This window comes from Quercus suber, unplaced genomic scaffold, assembly GCF_002906115.3.
Source record: "Quercus suber isolate HL8 unplaced genomic scaffold, Cork oak 2.0 scaffold_129, whole genome shotgun sequence".
In the NCBI taxonomy this organism is placed as follows: domain Eukaryota; kingdom Viridiplantae; phylum Streptophyta; class Magnoliopsida; order Fagales; family Fagaceae; genus Quercus; species Quercus suber.
The window spans coordinates 1,275,013-1,292,257 of NW_027069592.1; the positions used below are offsets into that span (position 1 = coordinate 1,275,013).

At 35.8% G+C, this 17,245-nt stretch overlaps 2 protein-coding genes across 2 annotated transcripts; one reads left to right on the forward strand and one right to left on the reverse strand.

Moving 5' to 3' along the window:
• The first annotated feature begins 964 nt into the window (after positions 1-964).
• LOC111985573 (amino acid transporter AVT3B) lies at positions 965-2,709 on the forward strand. The gene is given in 9 exon segments (XM_024017227.2): positions 965-1,546; positions 1,549-1,704; positions 1,707-1,800; positions 1,802-2,085; positions 2,088-2,171; positions 2,174-2,284; positions 2,287-2,313; positions 2,316-2,392; positions 2,394-2,709. Coding segments are annotated over 9 exon segments (1,248 nt in total). The 5' UTR covers positions 965-1,365; the 3' UTR covers positions 2,628-2,709.
• A 2,912-nt stretch (positions 2,710-5,621) lies between these two features.
• LOC136068696 (uncharacterized) lies at positions 5,622-16,587 on the reverse strand. The gene is made up of 13 exons (XM_065776183.1): positions 16,152-16,587; positions 14,358-15,465; positions 13,411-13,617; positions 13,095-13,315; positions 12,196-12,270; positions 11,121-11,192; positions 10,939-11,037; positions 10,740-10,811; positions 10,547-10,661; positions 9,368-9,436; positions 8,734-9,076; positions 7,426-7,549; positions 5,622-6,317 (listed from the first exon to the last, which is right to left on the reverse strand). Exons 1-13 carry the CDS (start codon positions 16,299-16,301, stop codon positions 5,811-5,813), a joined length of 3,162 nt encoding a protein of 1,053 aa, XP_065632255.1. The 5' UTR covers positions 16,302-16,587; the 3' UTR covers positions 5,622-5,810.
• Between the last annotated feature and the right edge of the window lie 658 nt (positions 16,588-17,245).

Consider the following 17,245-nt stretch of genomic DNA (forward strand, 5'->3'; position numbering starts at 1 on the left):
TTTTAAATAAGTTGGCACAATTTAGAACCTTCATTTTCTCTAATCTAAATCTTAATAAGTCAATTATCTCTATAAATCTTAAGTTTTTTTTTTTTGGGTTGGGAAACTCTTTATTAGGTTGGCACTTGGCACAATTTTCACCTTCTATTCTTATATAATCTATATACTATTTATAAGAGAATTCTCATATTTGAATTGGAGTATTTTTATGTGGTTTAGAAATATCCATAAACCTTATGTTTAATAGGAAAAAAATTTGAGGACAATCCGGTAAAAATATATCTACAACTCCACTTAAAATGGCTACGAGATAGGACATTTTCCTACTAATTCATATTTTCAAAACAAACTTATCCACCACCGCACACCCTTGGTACGATGGTTACTCCACAAGTATAAGTAATTGTAAGGTGTAGGGGTAAGAGCCGGGGTTCAAGTCTCTAGAAGGTAGTTTCACACACATATACACTTAGATTAAGTTAGAGTAGAAATTATATCTTATTAAAAAAAAAAACAAACAAACAAACAACTTATCCAAAATTAAAAAAATATATATATAACACTAGACCCAAAAAAAAAATTCATTACATGCTCAAACTAAGCCGGTTTGGTAAGAGATTTTTAGTAACATTGTTTAAATGTTGTAGAAAAAAAAAACAAACAAACAAACTTATCCAAAATTAATATATATATATATATATAACACTAGACCAAAAAAAAAAAAAAAAATTCATTGCATGCTCAAACTAAGACCTATTTGGTAAGAGATTTTTAATAACATTGTTTAAATATTGTAAAAATACATTAGATAAAAAAGTATTATACTTTTTTATTTTTTGGGTTAACGTAATATACTGTTTAACAACAAAAATTATAGTTTAAACAACAGTATCAACTGCCTTACCATTCTATTATAAGCAAATCATTTCCCAACATTTTAAGGAACCACTAATGGCCCTTTATTTCCAAAAAGAATCACAGATATTTTCATCATATAAAAACTGTAAACCACAAAAGTGTCCAGTTCAGCTAGGACTGTTTAGATTTCCGCCGGGTAATTATCGGCCAATAAAGATTTCTCATTCATTTTCCATTTTCCACCTACTTTTTCTGTCACAAACTGAAAACTGAAACACCCGAAACCAAAGCCTTCTCTCCATTCACGTTGCCAATTCTCAATCTCTTTGCATATATCTGCCAAGCCTTAACAAACACAATCAGAGCCCTCTCTCTCTTTCATGGACATATTTTTTTCATTCATTCAGTTCTGTAGAATTTTACAAATAATCAAAACTTTTTGAGTCAAAACCAAAATTTTGATTAGAAAAGACAAACTTTTTGGCGTCAAAATCAGAGTTTTACATAATGGGTTTTGAAGCAGGGTCTTCCTCTAATGCATTGAAAGCTCCATCACCACCCAGAGAAGACACACCTCTTCTTGGTCACTCACCACAAGCTTTGTCCTCACAAGCCAAGACCTTTGCCAATGTTTTCATTGCCATTGTTGGTGCTGGTGTTTTAGGCCTTCCCTATTCTTTCAAGCGCACAGGTGGGTCATGAACCTCCTCATGATTTTCTCTGTGGCTGCTCTAACTCACTATTGCATGATGCTCTTGGTCTACACTCGCCGGAAGCTTGAATCTTCTAATGGATTCTCAAAGATTGCATCTTTTTGGAGATTTGGGTTCACCGTTTGTGGCCCAACTGTAGATTCCTTGTTGATATTCTGATTATTTTATCACAAGCTGGCTTTTGTGTTGGTTATTTGATTTTCATTGGCAATACTTTGGTTGATGTTGGTAATTGAGCACCACGATTCTGGGATTGGCACCCAGAGTTTTTACATATGGGGGTGCTTGCCTTTTCAGTTGGGGTTGAATTCAATTGCAAGTTTGACCCATTTAGCCCCTTTGAGTATTTTTGCTGATGTGGTTGATCTTGGAGCAATTGGGGTGGTGATGGTTGAGGATGTGTTGGTTTTTTTGAAACAGAGCCATGCTGTGAAGGCCTTTGGGGGTGTTTCTGTGTTCTTTTATGGAATGGGTGTGGCTGTTTATTCATTTGAAGGGGTTGGGATGGCTTTGCCTTTGAGTCAGAGATGAAAGATAAGGACAAGTTTGGGAAAGTCTTGGCCTTGACCATGGCTTTCATTGCCTTGATGTATGGGGGATTTGAGCATTCGGTTACTTTGCTTTTGGAGAAGATACAAAGGATATGATCACAGCTAATTTGGGTGGAGGCTTTGTGAGCACTCTCGTTAAACTTGGTCTTTGTGTGAATTTGTTCTTACATTGCCTATAATGATGAACCCAGTTATGAGATTGTTGAGAGGCGGTTTTGGGGTGGGTCTTACTGCCTGTGGCTGAGGTGGTTGCTGGTTGTATTGGTGAGTTTTGGTGGCTTTGTCTGTCCCAAATTTTGCTGACTTCTTCTGTCTTTGGTGGGGAGTGGTGTATGCTGTGGCTTTGGGCTTTGTTTTGCCTCCCTTGTTTCACTTAAAGGTGTTTAGAAGCGAGATAGGATGGAAAGGATGGACTCTGGATGTGGGGATTATGTTGTTAGGAATTGTTCTTGGGGTTTCAGGAACTTGGTATGCTCTGCTGGAGATTTTCTTCCCAACTGAATGATTTCAAATTGAGTGTACTGTGAATGGTAGTGTAGAGTGAACTATGAACCATGTTACCAATGTTGGTAAGAAATGGCATTATTATTTATATTCATTCATAAAAAATGCAGGTACAATATTACAATCTTACAGAAATTCTGAATTTCTTGTGAATTTCTTGTGGGGTATGTTTCAGTTACGTTACTTAGCCATTTTTCATATGATTTTACACATAATGTGTTATGAGAATCTCGATTTAAAGCTTTTGTTTCTTTCATCTTCTCTTGTATGGAGTAGCTGTTTTTGTCTTCAAAGGACTAGAATTGGAGTTACTTTCCATTTGGAAAAATCAGACTTCAGCTTGGAGTATATTTGTTAATGTCTGCAGAGTTGTTTCTCAAGTAGTACTTTGTCCAACTTTGTCACTTCGTGGTTTCTTTAATGACAATTCAATTTTGGCTCCATTAGTCTGGAGTTTTGCTATCTCGTCTTTGGTAGTGAGGGGCATCTGCCATGCACCATCTTTTGTCTTGCCTGTAGGTGTTCATAGTTTATTTATTGTTGTGTTTTGCAGTTCTGGAACAAGTCTTCTACTTCATAATTTGTCTCATAAAGGGCTGATAGACGTGTTCAAATTTAAATTGTCTATTTGTGATGATGCAAGTGCAACCTGACTTGTCAGTTGATTTTGCATTTCTGTCGCATAGAGAATTAACATTTTTGGTTTCTGAACCTATGTTTATTTTAGATGATCAAATCTTTAGATATGGCAATTCCTTAGTTCAGAAATTCCCATAGGGAAAAATGGGTTGATTAATTGATTTGTTCTACACTCGTTTCAAATCTCTTGTAAAATGTCTGTAGGCCAAGCCCCTAAAACAAGGGCAATACAGACATCGCCTAACAGGTTGATGTATCATAACCAACAATAATTTTTAATGCATTTGGCATATATCATTCCTCTTACAATATCTAGACCTACACAGTTGTGGGACATAAATGTTGTGAGCGAGATTTTTAAGACCATAGATTGTGAGAAGATGATGAATATGTCGGATGCAATAATAGTTACCATAACCTCGCAGATGAAATCATTTTTTAGTAACGTCTTCTCTAATTGCTAATGCTCATTGGCTGCTAATTTTGGTCGGGGGGTAAGTGTTGGTGTCCATATCAGGAAAGTGATAAGAATGCGATGTAAGATTGTGTAGGTGTATATTTGATATGGTTGTGACCAGCCCCTGAAATGGACTATGTCGTTCATCTTTTCAATCCTTTTTAATTCTAAAAAAGGTTTGAAATTCAACAATGTCTGCATCTTGAATGGAGTGTCAAATGGGGGGTTAAGTTAGGTCATAAGACCAGTTATATATATTAGACCTAACTTCGTTCTTAGATCTAAATTGCACGTATATATAACGCACAAAGACGGCATTGAAATGACCCAAGAGCTATAATATAAGTTAATTGATTATTGAAATTTTTAATTTAAATGAGTACTGTTTTCACTTCTTGCTAATTAACGTGAGTTGAATTTTAGGTGCTTGTACCTGGAGAAGGAAATCATTAAAGATCTAAAAATTAATTAAACCGGTAACATTTTCACCTTTTCCTTTAGAGTATGTTTGTATGAAGGTAAAATAGAGTGGATAGAAAAACTTTGGTAAAAAAAAAAGAAAATTAAAACTTTTTTAGAGTGTGTTTGGTACTCTCTTCTAATTCTTACTCTCTTTTTTTTGTCCTTTCCCTGGATGTTGACTTTTTTTTTTTTTGTTGTTTCATTTTTTAATTTTTTTGTTTAGATGTGATTTTTTTTTCTGACATGATTTTATTTTTAATAAATTTAGGTTATTGATGATTTTTTTTTTTTTGGGTGGTTTATAACTTTTTTGTTTTAATTGGATATCATTCTTTACACAAGGTATATGCATAAATTATATAAAATTACATTTTTCATTTCTCCATTTTTCACTCCCAACCAAACAAAAATTAAGAAAATTAAAATATTTTCTATAATCTATTTTTCCATCTTCCCACCAATTTGTTCTCTTCTCACTTAACCTCGTAAATAAAGACCGAATGAAACAGCGGGAAAACCCAAAAGATAAAACCAACTAAAAGTGAGGGGGTGCATAAGTTTTGAGCAACAGAAGAGCGCTCCAGGTTTGGGTGACACAAAATGCTGTCCCACCTTTTCTTGATTGACCAGTTCAACCCTGTCAATATTAATGCCACCACCCTACCTAATAAAATAACTACTCCATGTATAATCCAGACGTGTAATGATCCCTCCTCAAAGAAGGATGAAGCACCTATGATCTACCCGGCCTCGTCTCATTGCCATCTCTATGACCAGCTACCACCGTTGAAACTATCGTGTTAAATCTTACAAGTGATGACACTGACCGCAACACTACTCTTTCCAGATTCCACACTCCCAAAACACTCAAGTTCATCATCAATAAGAATCTCAAACAGATCCGGCTAAGCCATATTACTGATCAAACCCTTCACACACCAAGTATAGACCGACGGAGAAAGGCCATATTACTGGTTCACACAGAAGTGATAAGACGAAGAAGAAGAAGAAGAAGAGAGAGAGAGAGAGAGAGAGAGAGAGAGATAGTGAAGGGTGGGGTGATGAAAGACAATAGAGCCACCCACTGAAACATATTAAAAATTAATTTTAAGTTTTGGCCCATTCCCTTACCAATATAATTATGCATTACATGTAATTCTATTCAATGGAAAGATCCCAATAAAGCCACATTGACTTAACAAAATTTATTCAATAATTGCATAGAACAACACATCAGCGACCAAAAATTTATTCCAGATTTTAATTGCATACAACTAAGATAACATCCTTGATGATAAGATACACCTCATCAATGTGTTACAAATATATATATATATATATAGAAATTCTCTTTTAACAGAACTAGAAGACTGACAAAGATTGAAAAGAAAAAAAGAATACCCAAAGAGCTAGAAAAGTAAATGGAAAGAAAAAGAATAAAAGAAAGATAAAATGGAGGATGGATACACAAGGAGTAATACAAAAATACATTACAAGCACTCGATGGTTGCAAACCAAAGCATGCTGACTCAAACCACTCCAAGATTGCATCATCATGAAATAAACAGCACTCAGAAGGTTTTAACGCAGAAAAGCGACACACAGATAAGATGCAGAACCACTCAGCTAAAATGCATTTCCATTATCAGATGTTTTCCTAGCAGGTTGACTGGCAGGTTGGCTATCTATGGATGTTCTAAATGGCTCAGATCCAAAAAGGTCCGAGTCTTCGAAGGTTGGGAATCCATGACCTTGATCAGAGTCTCTACTGCTGAGAACAGAATCAAATCGTGCTAGTGTATGAGATTCACGTGGGGCAAAAAAGCCACTGTCATGCGTGCTGAAAGAATCAAATCTTGAAAAGCCATCAAAAGCGGGTCCTGACCCCTCATATCTATGTGGCGAATTGCTTGAACTGTAGAGTGGTGTGCTAGGAACAGACTCGTCAAAAGCAAATGTACTTTTCTTCTGGAAAAGGCCAGCGGGTGTGCTAGGAACAGACTCGTCAAAAGCAAATGTACTCTTCTTCTGGAAAAGGCCACCTGCCTGTGGTGACCCTGTTCTGATAGGGTTTAGACCAAAATCCCCATACCCAAATAAATAGTTATCTCCATTTCTTTCTTGAGCAGGCTCCTGCACAATTCAAGTCATTTTTTATATAAAAGCATGTGGAATTTAGAACCCAGCACATTAATGACCAAACATAAAGATTCAAGTGGCTATACAATCAAAGCCATAGAATTAATTAATGGGTCCTGTTAACGGATGCCCTTAGGGCATTTGTTAATAGACCATTTTAAAAAAGTTTTAATACCACTTTTATAGGAAATATAAAAGACTGTCAAAAAATCAGTTACTATTTTCTTTTCCCATAAAAAGTTTTTCAAAATATTTCTTAAACCAATACCCACCCATTAACTTTTCCCAAAAATAATTTTTGAGCCACCTCAAGAATTATCTTATTAAGGGTGTGGGATTGGTTGAGTTGTCAATTAAGAGTGAAGAAAAATAATGCGAAATTACATCAACCTACGAAATTTTAAAGGAATACATGCTCGTATGTTGGGAACTTTTGTATACAAGCTATCTTATTAGGCTTGGCCCTCCTTTTTATTTTCTAGATTTTTACTTCAACAAATGTTTCTTATTTTACATAATATATTATATTGCTTTTTCACAAGGTTTACAGGATATGTTGCAGCGTGACTATAGAGTACGTGAAGTCCTTTGTTAAATAAAATATTCAATAGGTGTTGCTTGTGTTGTTGTGATGGGGGATCAGTGGACCACCTTCTTCTTCATTGTAAGTTTTCTCATGCCTTATGGTGTGAAGTTTTTGCAGTGTTTGGGATTCAATGGGTAATGCCAAGGTCAATGAAATCTTTTTTCTTTATTTGGATAAATTGGTTTGGAAAGCATCTTTCAATCATTCGGAACATGGTCCCAGCATGTTTAATGTGGTTAGTCTGGCAGGAACGTAATGCCCGCATTTTTGAAGACAAGGCGAGAACTTTGGAACATCTAAAATGTTTACTTTTTCGTACTCTGTTTCTTTGGGCTCATATTTGGGGGTGTACGGATTGTACTGGTGTAGCTGATTTTTTTAGTTTCTATTTCTTTTAGCTCTTGATCTTCTTGTATTTGTTTCATTGTTCAAAGTATTCAATCGTGAACATGATGTTCAATTTTTTTCAATAAAAGTCTTATTATCTATCAAAAAAAAAAAAGTAGGTTTGCATACCTTGGTTGTTTTGATTGGATTAAAGCCCCACACTGAGTCAACATCATCATTAGCATCAAATGTTCCCCAAGCTGATTCATCAAAACTCTTATCACCAGAAAACATAGACCCCGCACCACCATCACTGCACATATAGTAAATACATAATTAGATGCGTAATATATTTATTTAAAAAATAAAAAAATAAAAAAAGATACGTGTAATATAAATTATAAGATTTACATCAAGTGGAGAGGACAAACCAGAGAATGTTGTAGAATGGCTAAGATATGCACTGGTATTCTAAAAGCTACTAATAAACTTAGATCACAGAAGCAACAAAAAGAACAGTACTTTCAAGTATTCAACTGTTACCATTTGACATGAACATGGGGTATTGAATATGAGTATTTCAATTTATGTATACATGAACAAAGTCATGGCAGGTAAATGTGTCTCATGCATATATCCAATGATGATGAGATGCATGAATTAAAGGTAAATGTCAGAAGTCAAAGGTATCACCATTTACAAAGAAGAGAACATGTAGGATTAGATTGCTATCACTTGCAATGACTACTAAAACTAGTAGCCAAAAACAATCAAACAAAGAAAGAGACCAGCAGTATTATCTGTTATCCGCAGATAAATGCCACACAAGGACAAACAGATGTCAAAAAGACTGCAATGCAATGTTTTGAGATTGGACATGATAGCTTCTTTTTTTCTTTTTATTAAGTTATAGCTTCCTTTTCTTTTATCCATCTCTCTGAATACATCAGACATGGTAACTAATAATTTACATTGAATGATGAAAGGGTCTCATATAGGAAAAAGTATTTTGTATCAAATGATACTACATCATCCGTATCAAAATCCAATAAATAAGAGACATGCATGTAAAAATAACTACCCAGTAACACATGTCTTTCAATTGTTAGTGGGTTAATTATTTTTTGTGGACATGTCTCACACTTAATAGATTTTGATACCGCTAATATGATATCATTTGATACCAAATACCTTCTCCTCATATAGAGCAGACTCAGGAAAAAACCATTAAAATAATGACCTCTGATAGTTGAGATAGGCCCATTAGTGATAATAAGAATAAATTGATATATTGTTGATTAGAAGGCATAATGAACAAAGAATGAGGGAACAATAACACTTCACCAAAATAAAAACAAAGAAGAAGACGTACAAATCTTAATGGGCAATTCAATCAAAAGATACACATTCAATGTTGAAACAAGGTGCTGCATTAATAAGCGTCAACTAAACACATATTGCAAGACAAAAACTTATATACCAATTTTAGAAGAATACCTTTGAAAATCTTTATTACTGGGTGAGGCATCTGCACTATGAGCCTTGTCAAAGTTAGAATCTGGGAATTCTCTTGGTGGACTTTCAACAGCACTCCTTGCAAAGGGACTGCTAGGGGCACTTTTTGCTGACTCATCTTCACTTCTATTATATGCCGATCCATTTTCAACAGCTTGGTCATCCATAGTCTGCAGCTTTTCCACCTTAACATCAGCTTTAGGTGAAGCAGCTGTTGGACTTTCAACTGTGGAGGCTTTTTCATTACTAGCTGATTTGGATTTTTCCTTTGGAGGTGCTATGACATTTTGGACGTCAAGAGTGAGCTCCTTCACAAAAGAGAATCCTGAAAAATTGGGCATTACTCATTAGCAACCACAGCCATCGGGCTCACAACCAGAGCACATTGCATAAGGGACAAATGGCAATACCAAAATATGCAAGACAATTATCATAACATATATATTTGAAAATGATTTATGACAAAGGCTTTGTTGTTGTGTATGTAGCAATGCATGATTGGTAACCCAATGTATCACATGCTCAAAGGTGAAATACCACTTGATATGCCCAGAATATCTCTTTAAGTTAATAAGTAAAGACTGATCTCATCCTATGTGGAATTATTTTTGCATACCTTCATCCTCAAACTTGTCCCAATCTTCATCCCAGTCAGCAGCACCCTCTTGGATCCCAGGTTGCCAACCTAACAAATAATAAAAACACTTTAGGTAAGTGAATGCAATATAACACAACACAAAATCTTCAGCAGTATGAAATAGGATAAACAAGCCAAGAGCCTTGTAACTCAATGGCTTGGTCTTCTTTATGAGGAGAAACACAGTTTGAATCCCCCCTCCTGCACTTGTTGTAACAATTAAATTATCAAAATAAAATTGGATGAACAGAAAAGGCAAACCCAGGATAACACTGACAGAACTAAAAGTAAATTGGGATTAAATCAATTGAAGCCTTGAAGAAGGGAAAAATATAGATCAATGATTGGGGCAGCAACATCCAATCATGCTGCAACACCATTTCTTCTCAATAATCAATCCATCCTTGTCAGATGCTTTACTATTTCACACTCAAAATGGGGAGATTGCAATTAATAAGTCACATTTAGTGTGCATTTGGCTTCAAATTAACAAGCCAACTTATTTTACCATTCAGCTTATTTTTGCTACTATTCATGGGTCACATTACACTTTTTAGTACTATTCATGGGTCTCACCATACTATTTTAACTAATTTTTACCTTTATCTACAGTATTTTCAGCAAAAAGTTTTCAGTTTCAGCAAAATAAACGGATCCCAAACAGACCCTTATTAAACATGATGAAAGCTTCTAATTAATTACAAATAGGAATAAATTTCATTCCCTGTGAAACAAAACTGCTTTTCATTGTTTAATGGAAAAAAGAATGAGTATTTCACAGACAAGTGTCACTATTTCTTACCACCAAGCAAAAGGACTCAAACATAGCTTGAGGGACAAAAAGTTTGTTAAGGAACTGTCTTAAAATAATAAAATGTTGCATTCTACATAATAACAAGGAAAAGATAGAAAATTTTAAAATGAATGATTAGGTAGTTCATAACAAAAATGTTTGCAATAAATCTTTTTTTTTCCCCTATCCTTTGTCATCCTTTCATAATCACATTTCAACTTAAGATTTCTATAATTTAATATTAATATCCAATTACAGTGCAAATACTTTTCCCACATAACAAAAAGAAAAAGTGAAGGATTACCAAGCCTTCCTCATTGGGTAAAGGGAATAAACAAAACAGGGCAAGTATGACAAAAACTTACCAAAGGGAAGCTCAGTCAATGTGGTTGGTTTCGCACGTAATCCATATTTCTTGCAGCGTTCATTTAAACCTTTTACTAGTTCATCAAGATCTGATTGGATATGATCAGCGTGGACCTGAAATTTGCAGTTGAAAATGAACATAAACAAGTTCTAAATAAGCCTGCACACCAGACCAAATTTGTGAAGACATACCTGAAGAACACCATCAGCACTGCCATCTTGTTCCATCTTAACAATGGCCTGATAAAGCTCCATTTTCCTCTCCTACAAATAAAAAGCATAAGATTGTTTAACATAAAACAGAAGGACTAGCACAATGACACACTTTTAATACTTTAATGACCAACGGCAGGCCATTTATAGGTCATTCATGAAAAGAAATTATGGCTACCTGTAAATCGCGAAATGTTGCTTCTTCAATAGTTAACTTGGAGGCTACATCTCCACTTTGCTTGTATTTCTCTTCATATTTCTTGGCCAGGGACTCGACCTGAAGACAGATACTGATCATTGAGCCCATATTACAAAAGAAACATGAGGAAACATACATAAGCTCAAGCATCCAAAAGATACCTCACGTTTATCAGCAGATGCTCTTTCTGTGATTTCATTTAGGCGATTGTCACATCTGCTCTTGTATAAAACCTTGTACCAAAGTGAAAAATAAATTTAGGGAAAACATAGCGGAATAATTAAGTATCATTGCTTCTGACTACAAAGAGAATAGTAGAAACAAGCGCAGTTCCCAGCCATCCAGAATAAGCACCTATAAGTTCAAAGTAAGAAACATGATGTCTTTACATTTTTTATCCACCTTTAATGCAGATTGCAATCAGAATAATGATCAGGAAAAAAGAGGTCTACTAACAAATTGACGATTAAATTCAGTCATTTTTTTTCATATTTGGGGAACAAAAACAAAAAAAAAAAAAAAAAAAACAAACAAACAAACAAACAAACCTAGGTGGATTAGATAACTAAAGACATGTCCATGCTGCTAGCATCAAAACATTTTTTTTTTTTTCAGTTATCATAACTAACAATGTCACATGCAAAGGAAACACTATTTTGCAGAGCATTGCATATATTGTGTGTGTTTGAGGATTTTTTTTTTTTTTTTTTGTTGAAAGTGTGTTGAAGTATACTTGTATTTTGAAAAAGTGAAGTTTTAAAAAGTTATTCATAAAAGCTTGTCATTAGCTGTAAGCAAAAGGACAAACAAGTATTTTCATTTATCAATATGTAACAATTAGATCCCCAACAACAATCAAAGGAACACACATATATTGTGGGTTTGGATACACGTTTTCTACGGTTGTGTTTGCGTTTTTCTTTCTTTTTTTTTCCCTTTTCTGCAGCACTCATTTCGGGGGACACAGCTACTGTTCATGCACTGTTCATGAACAGTAGCAGTATATTATTGACTTTTCAGCACATCAGTAAGTCTCATGCACTGTTCACGGGACCTACAAATCTTACTTTTTACCTTTTAGCAACTTTTTCATTAAAAATAGGTCCCACAGTACTATTCACACATTTGAAAATTATTTTGCTACAGTGTTTTCAGTTTTCAGTTTCAATAAAATAAGTTCTATCCAAACGGACCCATAATGTCATATAACCTTCAAAAAGAACATTAAATACTCACAAGTTCTTGCATTTTAGTGCGGCAGAATTCAATTTTCTGTCTAGAATCCAATATTTCTTTCTCCAGTTCTTCTACCTACAATTAAGAAAGGATCAGGTCAAAAGATGATTAGCAACTCTTGAAGGAAAGAGGAACACAAAATCTTGGTCAAAGTAAAAAAGCTACCAGGTGAAGATGATAAAAAGTATATTCAAGTCTATACCATGCCATGCGCTAAAGACTCATTATCACAACAGAAAGCTTTTATGTCAACTTAGCATAGATCTTCAAATTGGAACAAATAATAAAAAGAAAACAAAAAATTCAGGGCAAAACCAAAAGTTAAAACTTCAATGTTGCAAGAAGGGTCATCTATAATTTGCTATGTTGCTGGAAGAGAAACACGAAGGGCTTGGGTAGGGTGAATGGGTCAATTGTATGCAACCATAAACCTATAACAAGTTAACAACTAGAGAACTATGGTACAAAATATGTAAGATACAAAGATAGGGGGGAAAAACAGAAATGTGATATTAAAAATAGTAGATAGATTTAGATGCTAAATAAAGAGGTTACGGAAAAGTATAGGGTTCCAAGTGAAATAAATATAATGAAGAAATAGAAGAACAGACACTACCAAACTGATGTAGATTTCAACAATTAAAAAAGGCTACAGGCCCAGCATGGTTGAAAAAGCTTTCTCTTGCTGGTTGATCATGCAATATTAGTGTTCAGCTTGCAAGGTATGGCAAAGAGTAGAGCACAAGGGTAATCAAGTGGAGAACCAGTCAAAGAAACCAAATGTCATTGAACACCTAATTTTACTGCAACATCCCCAGATATAGCAAATAATGGGAATCCAGCAAAAATATCAAATGGCTAAAGAAAAATGATGCAAGAAACAGAGATAGAATAAGTGCCTTTTTATCAGCCTCTGTTGCTTCTTGGAACCTTGAATTGAGCAAGGTCTGCTCCTCAGTACTGAGTTGATCTACAAGGTGTTTCTCCAACACTGGAACTTTTGCCTTCTGCTGATTGGCCTGTGACCCTTCAGCCTGAGGGACTGCAACAGGCCTCGGAGGCCTTCCTGCTGCCATGTGCCGAGCACCAGGACCAGGCATCCCTTGCTGTTGTTGAAAACCTTTGAACAAAAAAAGGGTAAAGATTGGATCTATTTTGTAATAAATTACACCAGTTGGTACCATAAACTAAAAGACTCATGGTGTGGAAGAGTACCAGGCGCATGTCCCCATGCTGCATTGGAGTAGTTGGTAGGTTGGCCAGGGGTAGGTAAATCAGATATAATGCTGCTTGGGAGCACTGCTGGAAGAGGAGTGCCTTCTCTATACCGCTCCATCAAATACAGAGCAACACAGAACTCCCTGTGAGAAAGCATGCTATCATTATCTTGATCTGCCAAGTCCCACACCTGCTTTAAAACCTCTGAAATATAAACAATATATACTAGTGAGAACAATGTGATCATGGGATTATTAGCTGCCATTAAGAAATTATCTGCATAAAACATATGTAAGAAGTTGGGCCAAAAAACAAGATGCAGCCTTAGACCTGGCTATGTTGAGCCTTAGAATTTAAAAAATACCAAGATAGACCTTTCCTGGTTTAAAGCCAGTCTTTGGAAGCCACTAAACTTTAGAAACTTCTGTAAATAAAATTATCTGCTAGAGTTGAACATTGAGCATACCAAGATAAAAAATTAAAAATTAAAAAAAAAAAAAAATCATTAGTACATGATAAAACCCATCTTATACAACAATAGGTCCATGACATGGAGCTTGTGCAAACTCATAAGGCTATGTGATCACCAAAGATATTCAACAGCACACAAGTCACAAACGCACAATAAATGACCCAGTAGCCAAGCTCCTTCTATGCTAGAGTTATATATCAGATGATCTAGACCATTCTGGAAATTGGGCACTTAAACCATAACTTAATAATTTGAATAAACATTCCAGCAGGAAGTTAAACAGGAAAGAAACAATAACTCACAGCAACCTAAATTCAGATATAAGGATAGCAGAAGCTTTGAACTGATAGCATATTATGCATTCAGACTAAAAGAAAATACAAGAAAGTATAAACCTTTCATAAACCACATTAGCAATTTAGTAATGGGCATAAAGCCCAAAGACAAATTCCATAATGAAAAATAGTTCTACCTCTTGGCAGTCGCCAACTAAGAAATAAATTGCGGGCTTCTTCACCAGTTATCCTCCCATCTCTGTCCTTGTCTACATCCATAAATACTTTGGTATACTTCTGAACATCAGTTGGACTCATCCTAGGCCATGACTGTTGGGACTGACTGGAAGCAGAAATCCCAGCACCAAGTGATATTCCAGATGAACTAGATGCAGAAATGGTCTGTGTTGAAACCTTTTGGTACTGATTTGCAAGTGCCGGGACCTGCTGACGCTGACCACCAACAGGCTGTGTTGGGAGTGAAGTCTGCAAAGAAGGCTGGATCACTGAAGATACCGGAACAACTGATGATGAGACTGGTAAATTGCTTGCAGAAATCGTACGTGTGGAAGAATCTTGCTTTGGTTGAGATGGGGTAGCAGAAAAAACATCACCACCAAAAATTGAGTCAGATGCAAAACCATTTCCAGATATATCCAAGGGTTTAGAATCCTTAGCCGGTGGTCCGGCTGGCCTCATTCCAGATGTTGCTTGTGGCCTAGGTGGCAGTGTGGCAGGTGATCCAGATGTTGCCAGCCCAAATCCATCAGAACTGGCTGAGGTACTCATTCCACTGACTGGGACTTGTATGGCACCTGTCCTTCCACCAACCCAATCACTTGAGATGCTTGGATTTGGAGGGCGAGGCCCAGTCACAGCAACTACACCAGTTAATCCTTGAATGCCAACACCCTGTGTCGGGCGGGGAGCAGAGGAAGTTACAGCCTGTGGAGGCCTCATCAACTGACTTCCTTGTGAAGGAAAATGCTGCTGGTTGATACCCGCATTAGGAGGAACTTGTGGTCCCCTGAACCCAAGATTTTGGGAGGATGTTGGAGTAACCGGACCAACTGGAGGGGTAGGAGCTGATGCAGCAGCAGAAGTATTGAACTGAGGTGCAGGCATGGCAGTAACACTGATCTGTGGTGCAGGTATTTTAGCTGAAGCTGGGCCATACAATGCTGCCTTCACTATGTCAGGGGTTAGGTCTCGTTTACTTTGCGCCACAGTGACAAGTTTAAGGGCATTATAGAACTCTGGCCGACCAAGAAACCCACTCTGGCTCTGGTTGGCAATCGCCCATATCTGCAGATAAAGACACCAACATAAAACTAAAACTGATTAAATCATACACTTTCTCATGTTCATTCTACCCATAATTTTGTTCTTGTTTTCCTATGTAACTAAGAATGCTAGGTGCCAAAGGAGCTGCAACCCATATACACAAGAAGAAGTATACAGACGAGAAATTCCCCCAAAGAGCTATATCAAGCACTAAGATTTACAGTAAAGGAAATCTAAAAGTCAATACTCTCTGTTATCTCAGTGCGACGGGCGCATAATTACTATCAAAATGACAACAATTTTGCAGTCAGCTATGAATTCTCAACAAACTAATCACAGTTGCCACATTTATCCTATTTTGCCACTCTATTCAATCCTTAAAAGACATATCCTTTTTGACCACTCCCGAAAGTGAATCAAAAACACTCTTCAAAAAAAAGAAGACTCTATTCAATGCATTAACCCATTCCATGTCCCATTGCACACCGCTCTAATATACACATGTTCCTAACTATAATTGAAATCCCAATTGATATCAAAATTTAGCATCCAAAAAACCCTAGCACCAATCAGTGACATTAACAAAAGCTTAAACAACTAAAATACATCAAAATTTTCGAATAACTCCGATCCAACTCAATATCAAATTACATACACAAATAGATAGATAGAGAGAGAGAGAGAGAGAGAGAGAGAGAGAGAGAGACCTGAGCAAGAACTTGCTTGGACAAACCGGAGCCTTGGAAGAAGGAGACGGCTTCGGCGCCGCTGATTTTGCCATCGCGGTCCAAATCGGCGCGACGGAAATACGCATCGAAGAGATCCACATTCGGCGCTTGGTTCTGCGCCGAAGCCATTTCTTCTGCCGCAACCTCCGCCGCCGCTGAAATTCAAAACAGCCTCCGTGCGTGTGTGTGTGTGTGTGTGTGTGTGTGTTTGGAGGATCGATCAGTCAGAACATTGGAATAAAAGAAAAGGCAGTGATCGGAAGCGTGCGCGAGTGCATGAGAAAAAATCGGTGTGGTGAGAAGCACCGAGAACGATCAAAAAAATATGGTTTCGATTTGTATGAAATGAAATGAAATGATTTTTTATTTTTTTTTTTGGGTGTGCGATTCGATGAAAGAGAAAACAGATGGAGATAGTGAGAGAGAGAGAGAGAGAGAGAGATTGAAAAAAAAAAAAAAAAGGATGGATGTTTTTAATTTTCTGTTTTAAGTACAAAACTACCTCTGTCTTCTTACTCATTTCTCAAAACTACCATTGGCCCAGACCCACTCGCAAACCTCCGGCCCATTACCTAACTATGATAAATTTCTTCTTCTTTTTTTTCTTCTTTTTTTTCTTTTTTTTGGTAAATAAATAATATAAAATTAATGTAATTTTTCAATTTCAATTTTGAAGAAACTAAAATTTATGATTTGAAATTGAGTAAGCTGATGGGTTTAGTATGTGCTAATTTTTAAGAAGAAAAAAAATATTAAACATGTGTGAGATATATTTAAATGAGAAACGATATGTTTACAACATTTTCACAACAAATCTTATGTGACAAAATGTTACAAGTTATTATTAGTGGGGTAAAAAATTAATTTCAATGATAGGTTTAAATTATAACTAATAACAATTAATCATCTATGATTTGTTATGAAAATGTTGTAAAAATATTGTGTACGTACCACTTCTCATATTACCACCTCTCATATTTAAATAGGGTATGTGCTAATTTTTAGGAAAAAAACTTCTCTAGTAATTTTTTTAAAATTTTTTTGAATTAAAATTTTAATCCATTTTTTTTTTA

Bases quoted from the DNA above. Each gene is read 5' to 3' on its own strand.
- LOC136068696 (XM_065776183.1), bottom strand. From the start codon at position 16,301: ATGGCTTCGGCGCAGAACCAAGCGCCGAATGTGGATCTCTTCGATGCG. The intron at 9,077-9,367 runs GTATGCAAAAAT...CCAATTTTTCAG, and splicing joins GGACAAGTTTGAGGATGAAG to GATTCTCTTTTGTGAAGGAG. The intron at 6,318-7,425 runs GTATGCAAACCT...TGAATTGTGCAG, and splicing joins ATCCAATCAAAACAACCAAG to GAGCCTGCTCAAGAAAGAAA.